We start from the raw sequence: 16,756 nt of genomic DNA, 5'->3' as shown, positions 1-16,756 counted from the left end.
GATGTGTGGGAGACGGTTCAGTGAATAGTATAAAGGGCTGTGATTTGCACTGAAGTCTGGCATCTCAGTGTGCAGGGAAGAGCAGCGGGCCCGGTGCTGAATCCTGCAAGGGCTGTGTGACCGCATGGCCATGGGCCTCAGTTTACTCATCTATAATATGGGTGTGGGGCACACCTCCCTTACAGAGGAGTCTGAGACCAGATGAGTGGGTTTGTGTGGGCACCTGGGGCTAGGCAGGCCCTCAGCAGGTGCTGGAGGTGTTGGTTGACCATTCATGCCCAACTGCCCCTCAAGAGAGGTCCAGAGTGGGCTCCCGATGGGGACACAGAGAATGGAATCAGCGCGGCAGTGATGAAGTTCAAGGGACTTGAATAGAGAGAGACTGTTCTGAGACACAGAAAAGTGGTGGCCACCGAGCATGAGGGGGCTCTCAGCGGGGACGTGAAGATCTTGTCCCAAGGCCAGGGTCACCTTGGCCAAGGCAGCCCATTGGTGGTAGCTCGGAGGGTGGCACCATGGCCTCTGCCTCTGCCAGGCACTGCCCTTGACCTTGGGAGCTGGCAGCAAGTCCCTGTGACCACGAGCCTGAGTTCCAGGGAGTTGGCTGCTGGGGCTATGTGAGAGGCTGGTGGGGGCGGGGGGCACCACTCCTCACTGGAACTGCAGGGGAGGAAGGAGAGTTTGGGGGCTTTTCTGGCCACCCCCATTGATCCAACCCCAAAGTCGGCCCGGGGATATAAAAATACAGCAGACCTTGCAGCCCCGGGACAAGAACAGCTCCACTTCTCCACATGTTTCTGCAGCTGTTCATGCAACACGTGCTGCTGGGCACCGGCTCTGTGTGGACATGGCGCTGGGCATGGGGGACAGTCGGTGAAGGGGGTCCCATGGGACGGCCGTCAGGGAACCAAGTCATTGTCCCCTCTGGAATGAGATACAGCTAGGGGAAGGCAGGCTGTCCCTGGAGGCTGAGGCCTGAGGGAGGAGGAGGGGTGGGCCCAGAAACAGTCCAGACAGAAGGCTCCTGGCAGAGGGGACAGTAAGGACAAAAGCCCAGAGGTGAGAAGGAAGGGGCTCAGGGTGACTCATGCCCAGCCTGAAGGCCAGCGTGCTGGAGTGGAGCCAGCGCAGGGCGAAGGTGGGCAGCGGTAGGTCTGAGGGGACAGAGACTTGGGGTGAGGAATCTCGGGGAATTTGCCCAGAGGCGGGGCACGGTCTGGCTGGGTTTCGTGACCTGCAGTTTGGACAAGGGGCGCCCACGTGGAGCAGGAAACTGGGAACAGGGCACACAGCGATGAACAGTACAGCGCCTCAGCCCCGATAATGCTCCCTGCCAAGGGAGCAGGAACTGGTCCCCATCCGGGGCAGGCCGGGGCAGGCTGGGGTGTCAGGGTCCCCTACCAGGCCCTGGATGGGGAGGAGTTAACCTGAGTGGGAGGGAGGGAGTGCCATCCTGGTAGAGGGGACACGGGGACAAAGTCACCAAGATGAGAAGCTGCCTGCAGCATGTGAAGAATGACAAGCAATTTGGTGTTGCTGGAGCATGACTGTGGGGGCCGGGGCTGGAGCCTGAGCTCAGAAAGCGGGTGCAAGGACGGGCCGTGTCATGGGGGTGCCACAGGGACGCGGGGCCCTGCCTGACTGGGGGCTCCTGGCACCTGGGAGCTGGTAGGCAGACCCTCCTTCAGCTCAGCCCCACCCCATCACCATAGCCCACCAGAGCTGGGAGCTGCTGGCCCGGCAGGGAGCATCTTTGCCCTCAATAACCACGCTGACACTGCAGAGCAGGGAAGGATGTCCCCCTGACCCCTAGGGTCATTTGTCCTTCCTCCCCTGTGCCCAGCACAGCATCACAGGCATCAGGGGGATCTCATCCTGACCGCAGACTTGCTGTGTGATCTTGGGAGAGTTGCTTAACCTCTCTGGGCCCCAGGGTTATCTCTTGGAAGAGGTGCTCCCCCGCCACAGGCTGTAAATGAGAATTTGCGTCAAAATAAGAATGGTTGTTAGTGATCAGTGCCCTGTAGGTGACCAGAGGCAGAGTCTGAGTCAAGTCCCAGCCATGCCCCCAATTACCCATGCTTCCAGACAAGCCCCACCCCTTCCCTGAACCTCAGTTTCCCCCAGGGTGCCAGCCTCCCTTCCACTCTTCTGAGACCCCACCTGCCAGGAGCCCCCTGTGGATGGGCCTTCTTGGGTGGGGACTGGCTGGCAAGGGCTGGGAGGTGGAATGCCCTGGGAATCGATGGCCTCAGTCCAGCCACCAAGGGCAGACTGGGTCTCTGGCTGCTCCCACAGGAACCGGCCCATCCTGCCCCTGCTCTCTGTTCACTTAGCAGCACTGGGGTCATTGGCCGAGGGTGGACCCTGGGTCTGGAATTCCAAAGTCCGGTTCGAACAGCGACCAAGCCCCTCCTCCACCCCTCTCCACCGTGTCCTGGGTCTGGCAAGCAGATCAGCCCTGGAGACCAGGACCAAGGGCATAGATGAGCCAATGGGAGCTCACAGAGGTGGTGATTGATGTGCAGCTCACAGCCCAGGGCCCCACCCCTGCCATGCCCCACCCACACCATGCCCCACCCGCCAGCCTGTCAAATGAACACTGTAAACCTTTTTTGCGGGGAGGGAGGGGGCAAAATTGATCTTTAGTAAATTTTTTTCTGATTTTTCGTTCTACTGTAGTTGAAATACCACAAATCCAGAAACGTATAAAAGAAAACATTTTAATTGCCTAGAATCTCACCACCCACCCGTAATAACATGAACATTTCTTTTCCTTCCGTGGTTTTGCGGGGCCATCGCTATGCAGTTATTTTGTAAGTGGGGTTGTGCTGCTCTTCCTCTTCACACACACGCTCGACCGTGTCGCTCGCTAGGTGTTCTCTGGAAGCCTGACGTCTGGGGCAGCATCCTCCCATCAGATTTCCGCTTTGGCTCCAGGGCCAGCAAGGCCACTGGGAGTGTCCCTGGAGAGACCCCAGGGAGGGGTGATGACCAAGCGGACGCGTGGCTACAGTGCTGATGTATATCTCTTTGCCCCTCAGCAGGGCAGCGCTGTGGGGCTGGGTCGGGCCACACCCGTCCGTCCCACCCACCGCCCAGTGCAGACAGGCCATGAGCAGAACTGGTGAGAAGGGGTCGCAGGACGGGTCCTGTCCTGGACCCCTAACATCCACTAGGTCCCACAGCCTCCAGGACACCCCACCAACTGTCCACACACATCAGCACATCACAACCTTCCTACAGAGGTTGGGGCTAGGATCACACTGTCCCTCCATCCACCTCCCAGGCTCTCTGACCAATGGGTCCCGCAAGAAAGGAACGGTAGCCAGACAGCAGGGGTCTGGAGCTGGGGGGTGCCTGCCCACCAGGACTCCCTTCTGAGGCCGAGATGACGGGTGAAGGCCTGTAGGTGGGGACCCTTCCACTGGTGGGACTCGGTGCCACCGGTGAGCTCAGGCAGGTGCACGGCTGGGAGCCCCTCCCTGCTTCCTACACTCCCACCCCCACCCCCCGATAACAGGGACTTCTCCCACCAGGGGGGGCGACCCCCCAGCTCTCCGAGACCACATGCCCTGGCGGGCCCAGCGCAGCCCAGGTCCCCGCTCTGAGCAGCTCTGTCCTCTCCGCCCACAGGCTGCGCAGCCCTTGGGTGCCCTCGTGCCTTGGGCAGCCCCGCGTCCTGCAGGGCCGGCTGGCCAGGTCCTCGCCCTCGCTCTGGGACAGGTAACACACCTGTTGTCTCCCCGGCTCCTCGGTGTCTCCGCATCTGTCCCCAGACGTCCATCCCGTGTCTGCGTCAACTCCCCTGAGAAGAGGCCCAAAGAAGGGAAGGTGCCGGCTGCCAGCGCATCCTCGCCGCTGTTCCTGGGCACTTCATCTTGGAGGGGAGGCCCTCTTGCCCACACAGCCCAGCCAAGGGCTCAGCCCTTGGGCTCTGACCTTCACTGAGTGGCCGGAGGGGCTCCTGGTGGAAGGCAGTGGGCTTCCTCCAGGCCCCACTCTCTACCGAGGGAACTCATCTTTCTTCCCTGGAAGGTGGGAAAGCCTTCCAGGGGCTTCCCAAGGGCAATTGGGGAACCAAGAAGCACCTACCCACCCACACACACACACACACACCCTGCCAAATTAGATCAGACTTGCCAGGACACAGGTCAAATCTAGATGACCTCTCCAGGCTGAAGTCTGAGCAGGGCTTCTGGAGCCCCCCACCCCCACCCCAGGCAGGAGGGGGGCCCTGATCTGAGGGCAGGGCATCAAGGACTCTCACACCTTCCCTGTGCTTCTGTTAAGGGGTTGTTTCCAGACACCTGGCCCACGCCAACTTCACAGAGAGGAGGCAGAAGCCCCCAAGCCCCAGGCTCCTGAGCAACCCCTAATGGGGGCTGCCTCTGGCATCATCCCCTGGTGGTTCTGATGACCCAGGGTGGGTGCTGTCTTGTGGGGGTGCACACATCCCCGTTTCACAGATGTGCATACTGAGGTCAGGCAGGGCTTGGATGAGTACCCTGAGAGAGAAAGCCAGGAAAGGATGGTGGCACCACCCAGGTGACAGAAGATCTCAGGGTGCCCAGCCCAGGGCCCTTCTTGGACCAGCCAGAGCTCCTGAGTAGGTGATGGCCAGGACTGGTGACAGGCACTGAGGGGTGAGAACAAGACTGGGCATGACAGGGGACGGAGCATAGCTGTGCCCTTCGCAGGGGTAGGGAGCGCAGAAGGCAGAGAGGGGTCAGCACTGGGTGCACTGGGCATGAGGTGACTGGAGGCCATCTGGGAGGAGAGAGAGGTGGGCGGCTGGACACGAGGTGTGGAGCCCTGGGGAGAGGCCCAGGCTGCAGATGGGGCCGGGGGTAGGTCGTGTGTGGCTGGGTGTGGAGGATATTCAGCCTGAGATGTGCAGTGGGGGCAAGGGTCGGCCTGGGCCACGGAGCTGGAGCAGCAGAGATGTGGAGAGACACGGTGGGGCACCGGGCGGGCGCTGCTGCGACTGAGGGGCCAGGGAGTTGCGTCCAGGGCCAAGGCCCTGGGGCCTGCAGCAATGAGCAGGGACCGGGAGGGGCTGAGTCAGGGGCCGGGGGCTGCTCTGGTGGGTGAATGTGAGGGGTTCAGGGAGTGTGGGCACAGTATTTGAGGGGTGGTGGGACAGAGCCGCTCAGTACGTCTGTTGGGCCATCCAGAGGCCAAGGGTAAACTGAGGCTGGGGCTGGCCGGCTGGATAAAGCTGGTTGCCTCATGAGCGGGCGGTCCCTGCCCAAACGCCCCCCGGGGGGGCCCGGCTCTGCTCGGAGCCCACCCGCAGCCCTGCCATGTTTTCCTCCTACACGCGCCTCGTTGATGAACCTGTTCCCCTGTTCACTGTCTGTCTCCCCTCAAGACTATAAGCTCCATGGGGCGGGGGCCATGTTTGTCTTATTGGCTGCTGTGAGGCACCGAACAGGGAGGGGCAGGGCAGGAGAGGAAGGAAGGACGGTGACGGGGGCAGAGGGTCACAGGGTGGTACAACTGGGTCACTTTAGAAGTGGACAGTGCGTGTGGCAGGGTCTAAGCTGTGGCTGCAGGGTAGCCAACAACCAGGAAGGAAGGGTGCTGGCTCTGAGAGGTGGCGGACAGGGGCTCTAGTGTCCACAGGGGCACTCTCACCTCTTCCCGAGGGTGCAGACCCCACCTGTACCCTGTGATTAAGGGCTGTGGAGGGACCTGCAGCCCCAGCAGGACAACTGACTTCAGGGGCTGCTGCTCCGCCCCCACACCTGACCCCCACGCCTGCAGAGGGCCCTGGATGATGCAGGAAAGCCCCTAGGAAGCTCACCAACCCACTGGCAAGAAGGGTCTGGACCAGGGCAGTCTAGGATCTGTAGCTGCAGGGCGCTCAGGGCGAGGCAGTCAGGCGTGCTGCCTGGAGGAGGCAGCCGGACCTGCCTAGGCAGCCGCAGGCACTCTGCCACTGGGTTCCCCCCTCGCTTGTCACTCTGCATCTTCTTCCTTGAGGGCCAACTCTTGGGAGGACCTGCCCCTCCTGAGTTTCTCAAAACATAGGCAATTTTTCATTTTTATTTATTTTTAAAAATGTAGACCTGGGCAGGAATCCAGGAATGCTTAATCGAGGTTTGCTGGGTGTGCACCTATGGTAACATGTGTCGTTTACACACAGGGCCAAGACTGAAACTCACTCTGCCCCAGGGGGTGGGGGAAGCCTCCTGCCCGCCCACAGCAAACCCACCAGAAGTTACCATCCAAAAAGTCTTGGCTCCAGATAGTCCCCTGGGGGAAGTTGTGCTTGTTTCCGCAACCAATTGGCCCATTTGGGCCCTCACTCCAACCTGGGCACCTCTCTGGAACCAGGGCTTTGTGTCCACTGGGCAAGATAGGGACAGTCAGAGGTGGATTGGGGATGTGTGGCGGGGACCAGAGCCAGGTCCGTGTGACTGCAGGACCCCTGTTCACCCCATGACACCAGGCAGGAGTTCACCTGCGGGCTGGGCTGCACCACTCCGGGCTTCTTTGGGACTGTAGCGCAGGGGGTGACGGGGGCCAAGTTCAGGGGGAGACGAGGACCAAGTTCAGGGGGTGACGGGGGCCAGGTGCACACCCAAAGCACTGAACAGCAGCTCGAATCTTAGCTCCACTTGTGGCTAACACTCAGCAGAACTCCCCTGGTGCCCCTCACCCACCGCGCAGCTGTCCCTTCCCTGCAGAATCAGCCTTCTCGGCTATTAAAGGTGAGTCCTCCCCTCTCTGCCCCCCCTGCGTGCTCAGCCAGTCAGAGGAAAGGCGCCTCAGGTCAGCACGTGGTTAGGTGCTTTCTGGGTGTTGGGTGGCTGCCAACAAGCGGTTGTGGCCCCTGCCCTAATGGAGTTCATGGCTAGTCCTGTGGGTGTGGCCACCACATCTGCCACTCCTGCCTTGTGCCCAACTGTAGCTCAAGTGAATTGATGGCATGTGGCTCGGAGGGTGAATCATCCCGTGTCTCTGTTTCCTGAGCTTGGGGACTCAGCATCCTGGGGTCCCAGAGGAACCCTCAGTCTGTGGGGAAAATAGAGCCTCAAGAGCCAGGCCTGGATCTGGAAGGCTTCCTGGAGGAAGGAAGACATGAGCAGGCCAGTTTTCTGAGTATCTGATGTTCTGTGCAGCTAGCTGGACACTGCGATGGATGCTGCCTAGGCGTGAGGCATCGGGGTCTATCCTCTCCCCGGCCCAGAAGTCGCTCAGCCTGCTGGGGCCAGACAGCCAGTTTTGGGACGGGAGGTCAGGTCTAGGGTGTGGCACTGCCCCCTCTGGGCCTCAGCGGCCGCACCCAGCACTGTGGAGGAACAAAAGTGGGGGCCTCGGTAAGCTGTTCAGTCTTTAGGTCGGCTCCCAGACCGAGCGACTGGGCGCTGAAGGGCGCTCTTCAAACCAGGGTCCCTTAAGCCGCCCCAGACACTCCCCCCGCCCCCCACCCCTATGCCAGACTTGCTCAGTCAGAGACCCTGACCCCAGAGGCTGTAAGCCTCCAGTGCCGCCCGAGCGGGGGGGGGGGGGGGCGCGTGTGCGGTGCGTGTGCGCGAGCGCCTGCGTGCGTCGGTGCGGCCGGGCGCCCCCGGTGCGCACCCCCCCGCGCCCGAGCTCAGCGCCGCGGCCCGGCCCGCCGCCGCGTGTCGTTGCAGCGCGCTGCAGGAGCAGAAGGGCGAGCTGCGCAAGCGGCTGTCCTACACCACGCACAAGCTCGAGAAGCTCGAGACCGAGTTCGACTCCACGCGCCACTACCTGGAGATCGAGCTGCGCCGCGCGCAGGAGGAGCTGGAGAAGGTCACAGAGAAGCTGCGCAGGTACGGGGGCGGGGCCGGGGACCGGCGGCGGGGCGGGGCCGGGGCGGGGCGGGGCGGGGCCGGGGACCGGCGGCAGGCCGCCGAGCTGTTAACCCCATTTGAGGGCGGGGAGTCCAAGGATCAGTGGGGACAAAGCTTTTCCAAAGTTCCACTTTGTGCCAAGAGCTACCAAATGAGGAGCCGAACCTGGGTCTGTCTACTGCCAGGAACAGGCTTCCCGCCCAGGCACATCTCCATCCACTACTCATTCCTTGTCTCGTGTTTATTTGGTGGGGCAGCAGCTTGACACAGAAGCAGTGGTCTCCAGACCCAGACTGGTCCACCAGGGGCCCAGCCACTGTTGCCTGGGTCTCTGATAGGAAAGCAATGTCTGGCCCTGGAGATGAACGAGCATTTAGGAACAGTTCGCTTGAGAAGCACAGCCACGAGTGAAGTGTCAGGCAAGGTGTGCAAGTCGCTGAGCAATTTCTCCCTTAAAAACGAAACTTCTGCAGACATCGTTCTGCACATTAAACACATAAAAAGGATATTTTTCTAAAAAAATATTACACACTTTCCCGCCTTCCTTTAGGAAGAATGTAAAGAAAACGCAAACTGCTGTTGGCTTGGTTAGTTTTAAATATTTATAGAGCATTGAATTTCCAGTCGGGCCATTTGTCCCTTACCACTTAAGCACCTCTAGCCTCAGTTTCCCCATTGGCAGGACAAGGGCAGTAACACTACACACAGGTGGTCAAGAGGATCGACACTGCCATCCACCGTCACAGCGCAGGGCAGCAGTGGATTCCCACCCGACACCTGACTCCCCCTCAGCCTCTTCCAGGGGAACCATGTCTTATTCACTGTGTGTCTCCACCACTCACCCCAGGCCCATCACATAGTCTGTTCCCTGCTAACCTGCTATTGAACTATCAACCCCTTAGCCAGGCTTGTAAGGACTGTGTGTAAAATGTGCGTTAATGGGCTCTGAGTGAGGACCCGACAGAGTCGCTTGTGAGTAGCCTCCCCATCTCATCGGCAGGGGCCTTCAGCCCCGGCCCAGGAAAGTTAGCTTAAAGCAGATGTTCCCTTCTGTGTGCAGAGGAGCAGTTAGACCGGCGTGGGGCCTGTGTTCAGCCTTCAGTGGGCTGTGTGGCTCTAGGGGCCACAGGGAGGGGCAGGCCCGGCCTGGCACACAGTGACCTCACTGCCTCTGTTCCAGGATTCAGAGCAACTACATGGCACTGCAAAGGATCAACCAGGAGCTGGAGGACAAGCTGTACCGCATGGTGAGGGCGCGCCCCACCCTACCCCAGCACTCCCAGCCCTGGGCCCCCAGCTCTGGAACCGCTGTGGAGGCCAGTGGCCTGACTGTCATCCTCTTGCCTCTGCAGAGCTGGGCCACAGGCCTCATTTCCGCCCCTCCCCCCCCAACCCCTGGGGCTGGGCCAGTCCCATGCTTTTCTGCCCCGAACAGGAGGGTGCTCTCAACACAAGGGAGTTGTAGGTTCAGGGCTGCCCAGTGAGCCTCAGCATCAGGGTCTAGAGGTGTGTGAGTGGGGCAGTGGGAGAGGGGCATGCTCTGGGGATGGGCACCCAGCTCACGGGCCAGCCTAGACCCCAGACCTGGGAGGACACAGGCCCGAGTTCAGGCCCTGGGGTTCTGCCTCTCACGGGGACTCCCCACACACACCTTCCTGTGAGGAATAAAGGAGACCGTGTTGGTGCCTAATGTAGGGCAGGCAGAAATCCTAGAAGACCCTCCCCCCGGCAGCAAATGGGGAGGGACCTGGCGAGGCATCTGTTTGGAGAGGAATGGTGACGGGGGCCCCCGCGGTCCCCTCTGACTTTAAAGAGAAGCTTCTAGATCTGACCCTCAAGGTGGGGCAAGGGGGCTTCTGGAACTCCCCTTTCACTGAAAGAGGAGTTCCCTCTCTTTCTAGTTTGCTTACGATTAGAAAAATCACAAGCAGGTGTTCACCGCTTGCTTGTCAGAGAGCAGACAGGCCTGGGGCTGGGCTGGCTCCTCTTGGGACCCTGGAGAAGGACCCTTGCCTTTCTGAGCCTCAGTTTCCCAATCTGTGCAGTGAAAGCACAAGCCATCCTCACTCAGTCCTCAGCCCAGACTCCCAGGGGGCAAGACGTCACTGTCCCCAAGGTGCAGATGAAAAACTGAGGCTCAGGGAGGCAGTGGCCTGCGGAGCGGGATTGGAACCTGGGTCAGTCTCTGCTCTTAGCCCTGCATCCCTTGGCCTCCAAACACCTCTTTATCGGCTGCAAGAGGGCTGATACAGGAGGCCAGAAGGAACCACTGGGCTGGAGCCCCAAGCCTTAGCTGACCGCTGACCATCTCCTGCCCATCCCACACTCCAGGGCCAGCACTACGAGGAAGAGAAGCGAGCTCTTAGCCACGAGATTGTTGCCCTCAACAGCCACCTGCTGGAGGCCAAGGTGACCATTGACAAGCTGTCGGAGGACAATGTGAGTGTTGGGCCATCCTGACCCTGAAGGGGAGGGCCCAGGGCTGAGTGAGGGCAGTCAGGACCTCAGGGAGTACCTGGGCAATCGGGAAGGACAGGGCTGCCCTCCCCTCCCTGAGATACACTGCCAAGGGTGTCCTGAAGACCCTTTGCTGGAAAGAAACAGGACTTGAGGTAGTGGGTGGGCACTGGGCACTGGGCCACATTATCCTGTTCGAGGCAGGGCTTCCTGACCCCAGGCTTAGGGCATGGCCACTCAGGACACCGGCCTTCCAGTGGGCATCAGAGCCACGTGGCTGCCCGTGGGTCCTGATTTCCAGGGCCCCGGTGAGCTAGGCCCCGCTGCCCTCCACGGCTGAGCACACACTCACTCATTAGCATCTGCTCCTTGCCAGACCCTGCAAGGCTCTGACAGTAACGGGGTGAACAACACAGGCTAACAAGTTCTCTGCCCACCTGGACTTTACACCTGAGTGGAGAAGACAGACACTAAACAGAACCCATACGCACACTCTGTAGTGAGTTAGGAGTGCTCAGTGCTGCAGAGGAAAATACAGCAGGGACGGTGCCGGGAGTCGCCAGCTGCAGGGCTGGCGAGTGTCAGTAGGGTGCTTCTGGAGGAGGGTGCTGGAGCCAAGACCTGAAGGAGACCAGGGAGCCAGCCACAATGGGGCCTCGGGGAGGGGTGTCCCTTTCCAGCAGGAGGAGCCGCCGCGGCAAAGGTGCGGCTGGGTAAGTTGAGGAAGAGCAGAGACCAGGGCGGGCTCTTGCAGGGAGGAGCGGCCCAGTGTCTGAGGTCCAAGAGATGACAGGAGGCCCTGCTGTGTCGTCTCCTGTAGGAGCCTGGGTTTTATTCTGAGTGAAATAGGGAGCAGTTTAAGATTCTTGATCAGAGAGGTAGCCTGACTGGACTCACACTCTTACTGGGCTCACGTGGCCTCTGTGCTGACAGACTGGGGACGGGGCCGTGAGTAGGCAGAGACAACAATCCGGATGACAACGGACGATGGTGGCTCCACCACGATGGCGGCCGTGGGAGGGGGGGCTTGGAGTCTGGTGATATTTTGAAGATGGAGCCAAAGTGACTGACCAAGATTTGGGATGTGGGATGTGAGAGGAAGAAGTGGGTCCAGCCTGGCAGCAGGGGTCAGAGCCTGCAGGAGGAGAGACCTGCCAGCTCATGGGCTGGGGCCTCCCAGGGGAGGAGTAGAAGCATGGGGTTGGAGCCCTGCCCTGGACATCTAAGTGGAGGTGCGGCAGGTGGGAGATGGCGGAGCAGCGCACGCAGAGCAGGGGTTATGCCCCGGGACCAGGCAGCGCTCAGAAGGCTGTTAACAACTCAGTGGCAGATCTGGTGCCAGCAGTAGCCAGTCTGGGGCCTCACAGGGGGTCAGTTCTCAGCTCTCAGCCAAGTGAGCCCTTGTAAGGATGCATTGAGGGAGAGGGGGACCTGGGTTCCCTCCACTGTGCTGGCCAGGCTGGGGGCACCAACCTCAGTACAGAAGGTGGAGGTGCGGGAGCCTCCAGGACCAGGGTGGGGGCGGCAGGCACGCCTACACCTTCAACAGCTCACCTGAGCTGCAGGACACCTGGTCCTGGCTGAGCTGAGACTGTGGGAGCAGGTGGATTTCAGGGCCTGTCAGCGGGCCCTGGACTCCCCCTGAACCCCTGTGGCGGAGGCCCCCTGGCTGGGGGAAGAACAAAGGCCCAGCCACAGGCACATGCAACAGAGATTTTCCAAAGATGGAACCAAATCCCCTCTATTCCTACTGTTTGCATCTGTTTTCAGCTCAGGAGGCTGAGCTGGTCCCTGCCTGGACCTGGGGTCACACAGACTCTGCTCCCACTTGTCCTGACCCTTGACAGGCCCTGCAGCAACCCCGAGTTGCCAGGCCTGGATCTGAGCCGTGGGGGCCACAGGCTCACTCCTAATCCCCCTGCTGGGCTGGCACACCCCACTGACTTCTCTTTGGAAAAACTCGGGAGGCCAAGGGCAGGGATACCAGGCCCGGTGTCCATGCCTGGAGCCTCTGGGACTTCAGGGGACTTCGGGGGCCCTTCTACCACTGCCCCCACCTTGTGGGAGGTTCCTACCCGGGTCAGCAGCAGGACCCCCTGGCAGGGTGCCCTCCGTGCACCAGCAGCTACAGGTCAGAGCTGTGGGCCCCCGTTCTGCAGGCGGGAGTGTGAGGCCTGGAGAGGGTCCTGGTCCCGCCCACCTTGTAGTCCGCTCTGCCCGCCAGTGTCCATGTTGGCCACTGGGCGCGGGTCAGGGCGGCAGGGACCTTGGCAAGGGGCGAGCCTGAGCCAAACGGCTTCTCTTGTCTTTTAGGAGCTCTATAGGAAGGACTGCAATCTAGCGGCCCAGCTGCTGCAGTGCAGCCAGACCTACGGCAGGGTCCATAAGGTGTCCGAGGTAACGTGAGCCCCGCCCCAGCCAGGCCCACCGCTGCCCCCAGGACCGCTCGGGGCTCCTCACGTGCAGGTCCCACCCTGAGGGGAGGCGCTGGGCGAGCCGGAGCCCCTCTGGCCCTCCTCGCTCCTGCCGTGTCCTGGCCTTTCTGAGTGTGTGGTGGAGGGGCCTGGGGGCTGCTCCAGGGCCCCACCAGCTGAGCACTCAGTGGCCGAGTGACCCTGTGTGAGCCTCACAGAAACCCTGTGGTTTGGTTTGGGCCCAGTTACTGACAGTGCCATTTCAGAGATAAGAAAGGGTCACATGGGGTCACGCGAGGGTCACATGGCCAAGGCCACAGGGCGCACAGGACTTAGTGCTCCCACCCCAGCCAGGCTGCCCACCCCCCGGCCCCACTCACTCCCCTCACCCAGGCCTTGTGCATGTCCCCTCTCCCTGAGCCTCGGCCACACCTGATACACTCACAAAATAGATCAAACAGTAGCAGGACGTCCCCCACAAGGCCCCACGTGCTCATGCGGAAACTGCTGGGCGCCTGGGCCTCAATCTTTGTTGCATCTGTTTCTGAGTCTGTCTTATTTGGGAGGACTTAGGCTGTACGATTAGGCAGGGGGTGTCCCCCAGAGACCCTGGGGCTGGGGAACAAGTCATCCCCTCGGTGGGAGACCCAAGAGGGGCCCAAGTCAGCCCCTGGTTCCAGCCTCCGGGCTCTGCGGGGCCCAGCTGGAGTGAGCCGGGGTCTGTGGGGGTGACCAGGGTCCTCTGGCACATCCCAGGAGCTTGTAAAATTCAGCGCCCTGGGCATCGGCTCCAGCTGGTGCGATTTCAGAAGTCCTGGGCAGATCCCTGTTTGTCCATCTGCCTGTCGATCAGTCTCAGCTGCCAGTCCGGGGCTGACTCTGACCCCTGTGCCTGCCCTCCCCTCCTCCTCGCGCCCATCCCACTCTAGCTGCCATCGGAATTCCAGGAGCGCGTGAGCCTGCACATGGAGAAGCACGGCTGCAGCCTGCCCGCCCCACTCTGCCACCCGTCCTACGCTGACAGCGTCCCAACATGCGTCATTGCCAAGGTGCTGGAGAAGCCTGACCCTGGCAGCTTGTCCTCCCAGCTGTCAGATGCCTCGGCTCGTGACCTGACCTTCCGCGACGGGGTGGAGAAGCCAGGCCCCCGGCCCCCCTACAAGGAGGACATCTACTGCAGTGACACGGCCCTCTACTGTCCCGAGGAGCGGCGGCGTGACCGGCGGCCCAGCGTGGATGGGCCGGTGGCCGACGTGGGCTTCCTGCGGGCCCAGAATTCCACCGACAGCGCGGCCGAGGAGGAGGAGGAGGCCGAGGCAGCCGCCTTCCCGGCCAGCTACCGGCACGAGGCCTTCCCGGGCTACGCGGGCTCGCTGCCCACATCCAGCTCCTACTCGAGCTTCAGCGCCACGTCGGAGGAGAAGGAGCACGCCCAGGCCAGCACACTCACTGCCTCGCAGCAGGCCATCTACCTGAATAGCCGCGATGAGCTCTTCGGCCGCAGGCCGCCCCCGGCCTATGAGAGCAGCCCGCGCTACGCCGCGGCCGCAGCCGCGGTGGCCGCCCCGCTTGAAGCCGAGGTGGCTCCAGGGTTTGCGCGGACTGTGTCGCCGTACCCGGCCGACTCCTTCCGCTTCCCGGTCTCCCCGGGCCCCCAGCCGGCCCTGATGCCCCCCAACCTGTGGAATCTGCGGGCCAAGCCGGGGTCAGCCCGGCTGGCCGGGGAGGATGTGCGCGGCCAGTGGCGGCCGCTGAGCGTGGAGGACATTGGCGCCTACCCCTTCCCGGCCGCCCCCCCTGCGGCCGCCGCCGCCGCCGCCGCCGCCGCCGCGGGCCGCGCATCTCCCTGCAACTTCTCCGACCGCTACTTCGGGGGCGGGGGCAGCTCAGGCAACAAGGCTGAGGGCCGCGCCAGCCCTCTCTATGCCAGCTACAAGGCCGATAGCTTCTCAGAGGGTGATGACCTCTCCCAGGGCCACCTGGCCGAGTCCCGCTTCCTCCGGGCGGCCGGCGACCTGAGCCTCAGCCCTGGCCGCCCAGCCGACTCGCTGCCCAGCTACGCGGCCGGCGAGGGGGACCGGGAGAGGCTAGGGGTGCAGCTCTGCGGGGCGGGCGGCAGCCCCGAGCCCGAGCACAGCCCCCACAGCTCCAGGGACTCCTTGGAGCCCAGCTCCATGGAGGCCTCCCCAGAGATGCACCCCGCTGCCCGCCTCAGCCCCCAGCCGGCCTTCCCTCGGACTGGCGGCTCAGGGCTCAGCCGTAAGGACAGTCTCACGAAAGCCCAGCTCTATGGAACCCTGCTCAACTGAGCAGCCGCGTGCCAGCCTCGGCCACGGCCACGGCCACAGCCACCCCACACACCGGGTCCCGAGGGGTGCAGCCTCACCTCCCTGACCCCCAACCTCCCGGCCCCGCAAACAAGGACCCCTCTCCACCTAACCCAGTCGAGCCTAAGAGGGGGACCCCAACCCACGTGTCTCGTCCGCCCCTGCGCCACCACAGTGGAACGTTTTTCTCACGCCAACATCCTTCCCCACCTGAGATGAGCAGTCCCCCCTTTTATAAAGTGCAACTATTTTTATAGAGCAAAAGGGTCTTTCTTAATGCTCTCGGCCTCCAGCCCCCCGGATGGCAGCCTTGGCATGTTCAACATGAAGGGCCTTTATTTTCGGGTGAGAGCAAGTGGGGCCTGCCCCTTGGAGGGAAGGATGGTGTCCTGTGGAGACACCCCAGCAAGCTGGTGACAAGGGAACCCTGAAGCTCTGCCCACAAAGAGGGGAGCTGGAATGGGTGAAGGGATGTGAAACGTTTTCAGCTGTTCTTGCCGTGTGGCCGACCCCCCCCAAGCTCTCCTGTGGTCCGTAGTCCCGAGTGGGGCCGGTGCTCGCCCCCCAGTGTCCCGCTCCCCGGCACCACCTCGCTCTACCTCAGATGTAATGAGGCCCTCTGACTCCCAGTTTCTGTAGCTTGCTTTCTTGTTGTCTGTGATGCATGCCCTGTCTCAGTACTGTATTTTGCATTCATTAATAAAAGACATCGGTGGAAAGAATTTGGCTTTGGGTCATTTCTTCTCCCCATTGCCTTTGGATCTTGGGACGTGTGGCCCCAGATGTCCCACCTGTCCTCCCCTTTCGTTAGCCGGGGTGGGCTCTGGCAGCGACACTCCTTCCTGCCCTGGAATGTTGTCGTCCAGTTTCTGAATTCTTCCATTGACTCAACCCACTAGACGTCATCGCTGCCCTTGGATACAGCATTCCTTACAGTCTCCCACATATGAGTACTCCCTCCTCCTTCCTGGCATCCTCAGCCTTGGCTCCTGCCTAAAGATGCCTTAGAATTTCCTTTAGTGCAGCTCTGCTGGTGACAAACTCCCACTTTTGTTTGTTTGTGTTTGTTTTTCCCTCTGAAGATGTCTTTATTTTGCCCCATTTCTGAAGGGTATTCTCACCGGGGAGCATGTGAGCGGGGGCCTCCTTCCCTCAGTGCACAGAGATGTCCCCTGGTTCCTGTTGGTGTGGGACTTGGTCTCGGTCCCTCCGGGAGCTGTTCCTTTGATGCTGATCTGTCTTTTCCTCTCCAAGATCTTCTGTTTGACTTTGGTTTTCTGCAGTTTCCCTGAGGTGTGTCTGGTGGATTTCTCCTTCTTGGGAATTCACAGGGACTCTTGTATCTATGGACTGGTGTATTTCATCAGTTCTGGAAAAGTCTCACTATTTAAAAAAATATTTCTCTGCCCACTCTCCACCTTCTCTCCTCCTGGGACTGCCGTCAGAACCTCCGACCGCAGCCTCTATGTCTGCGGCCCTCCCTCAGTATGGCCCACATGTTGGGGGTCACGGTGCTCTGTCTGCGTTTGTCTTCCAGTCCACTAATCCTCTCCTGCTGTGTCCATTCCACAGCCAAACACAGCCGCTGCGTTTTCAGTTTTAGTTTTACTTATTAATGGTTTCCATTTCTAGAAGTTCAATCTGGTTGTTTTACAAACCCACCGTGCCACTTTTTAATAGTTGCCTATTCCCTGGAGTTATCCCCAAGCTTTCACGTCCTTAAACACAG

General features: G+C 61.1%; 1 protein-coding gene and 1 long non-coding RNA gene across 5 annotated transcripts in view; one reads left to right on the top strand and one right to left on the bottom strand.

Annotated features, from left to right (window-relative positions):
• BEGAIN (brain enriched guanylate kinase associated) overlaps window positions 1-15,749 on the top strand; it is a 46,478-nt gene extending 30,729 nt beyond the window's left edge. For 2 of the 4 annotated variants that reach the window (XM_064486253.1, XM_064486252.1), the window contains exons 3-8: window positions 3,637-3,726; window positions 7,647-7,808; window positions 9,010-9,076; window positions 10,161-10,268; window positions 12,600-12,683; window positions 13,630-15,749. In XM_064486253.1, coding sequence (XP_064342323.1) covers window positions 3,637-3,726; window positions 7,647-7,808; window positions 9,010-9,076; window positions 10,161-10,268; window positions 12,600-12,683; window positions 13,630-15,009 — 1,891 coding nt within the window. In that variant the 3' untranslated portion in view covers window positions 15,010-15,749. Of the gene's footprint in view, window positions 1-3,636; window positions 3,727-7,646; window positions 7,809-9,009; window positions 9,077-10,160; window positions 10,269-12,599; window positions 12,684-13,629 lie in introns of those variants that run through there. The other 2 variants (XM_064486254.1, XM_064486255.1) reach the window with 2 other exon arrangements.
• On the bottom strand, window positions 2,710-7,810 carry LOC135321347 (uncharacterized). The gene is made up of 2 exons (XR_010381084.1): window positions 7,747-7,810; window positions 2,710-3,808 (listed from the first exon to the last, which is right to left on the bottom strand). It is a non-coding gene; the product is annotated as an uncharacterized LOC135321347 (long non-coding RNA).
• Window positions 15,750-16,756: the final 1,007 nt, after the last annotated feature.

Source organism: Camelus dromedarius, chromosome 5 (assembly GCF_036321535.1).
Source record: "Camelus dromedarius isolate mCamDro1 chromosome 5, mCamDro1.pat, whole genome shotgun sequence".
In the NCBI taxonomy this organism is placed as follows: domain Eukaryota; kingdom Metazoa; phylum Chordata; class Mammalia; order Artiodactyla; family Camelidae; genus Camelus; species Camelus dromedarius.
The sequence above is the reverse complement of the archived record's forward strand: the minus strand, read 5'-3'. Positions and strand labels throughout refer to the sequence as shown.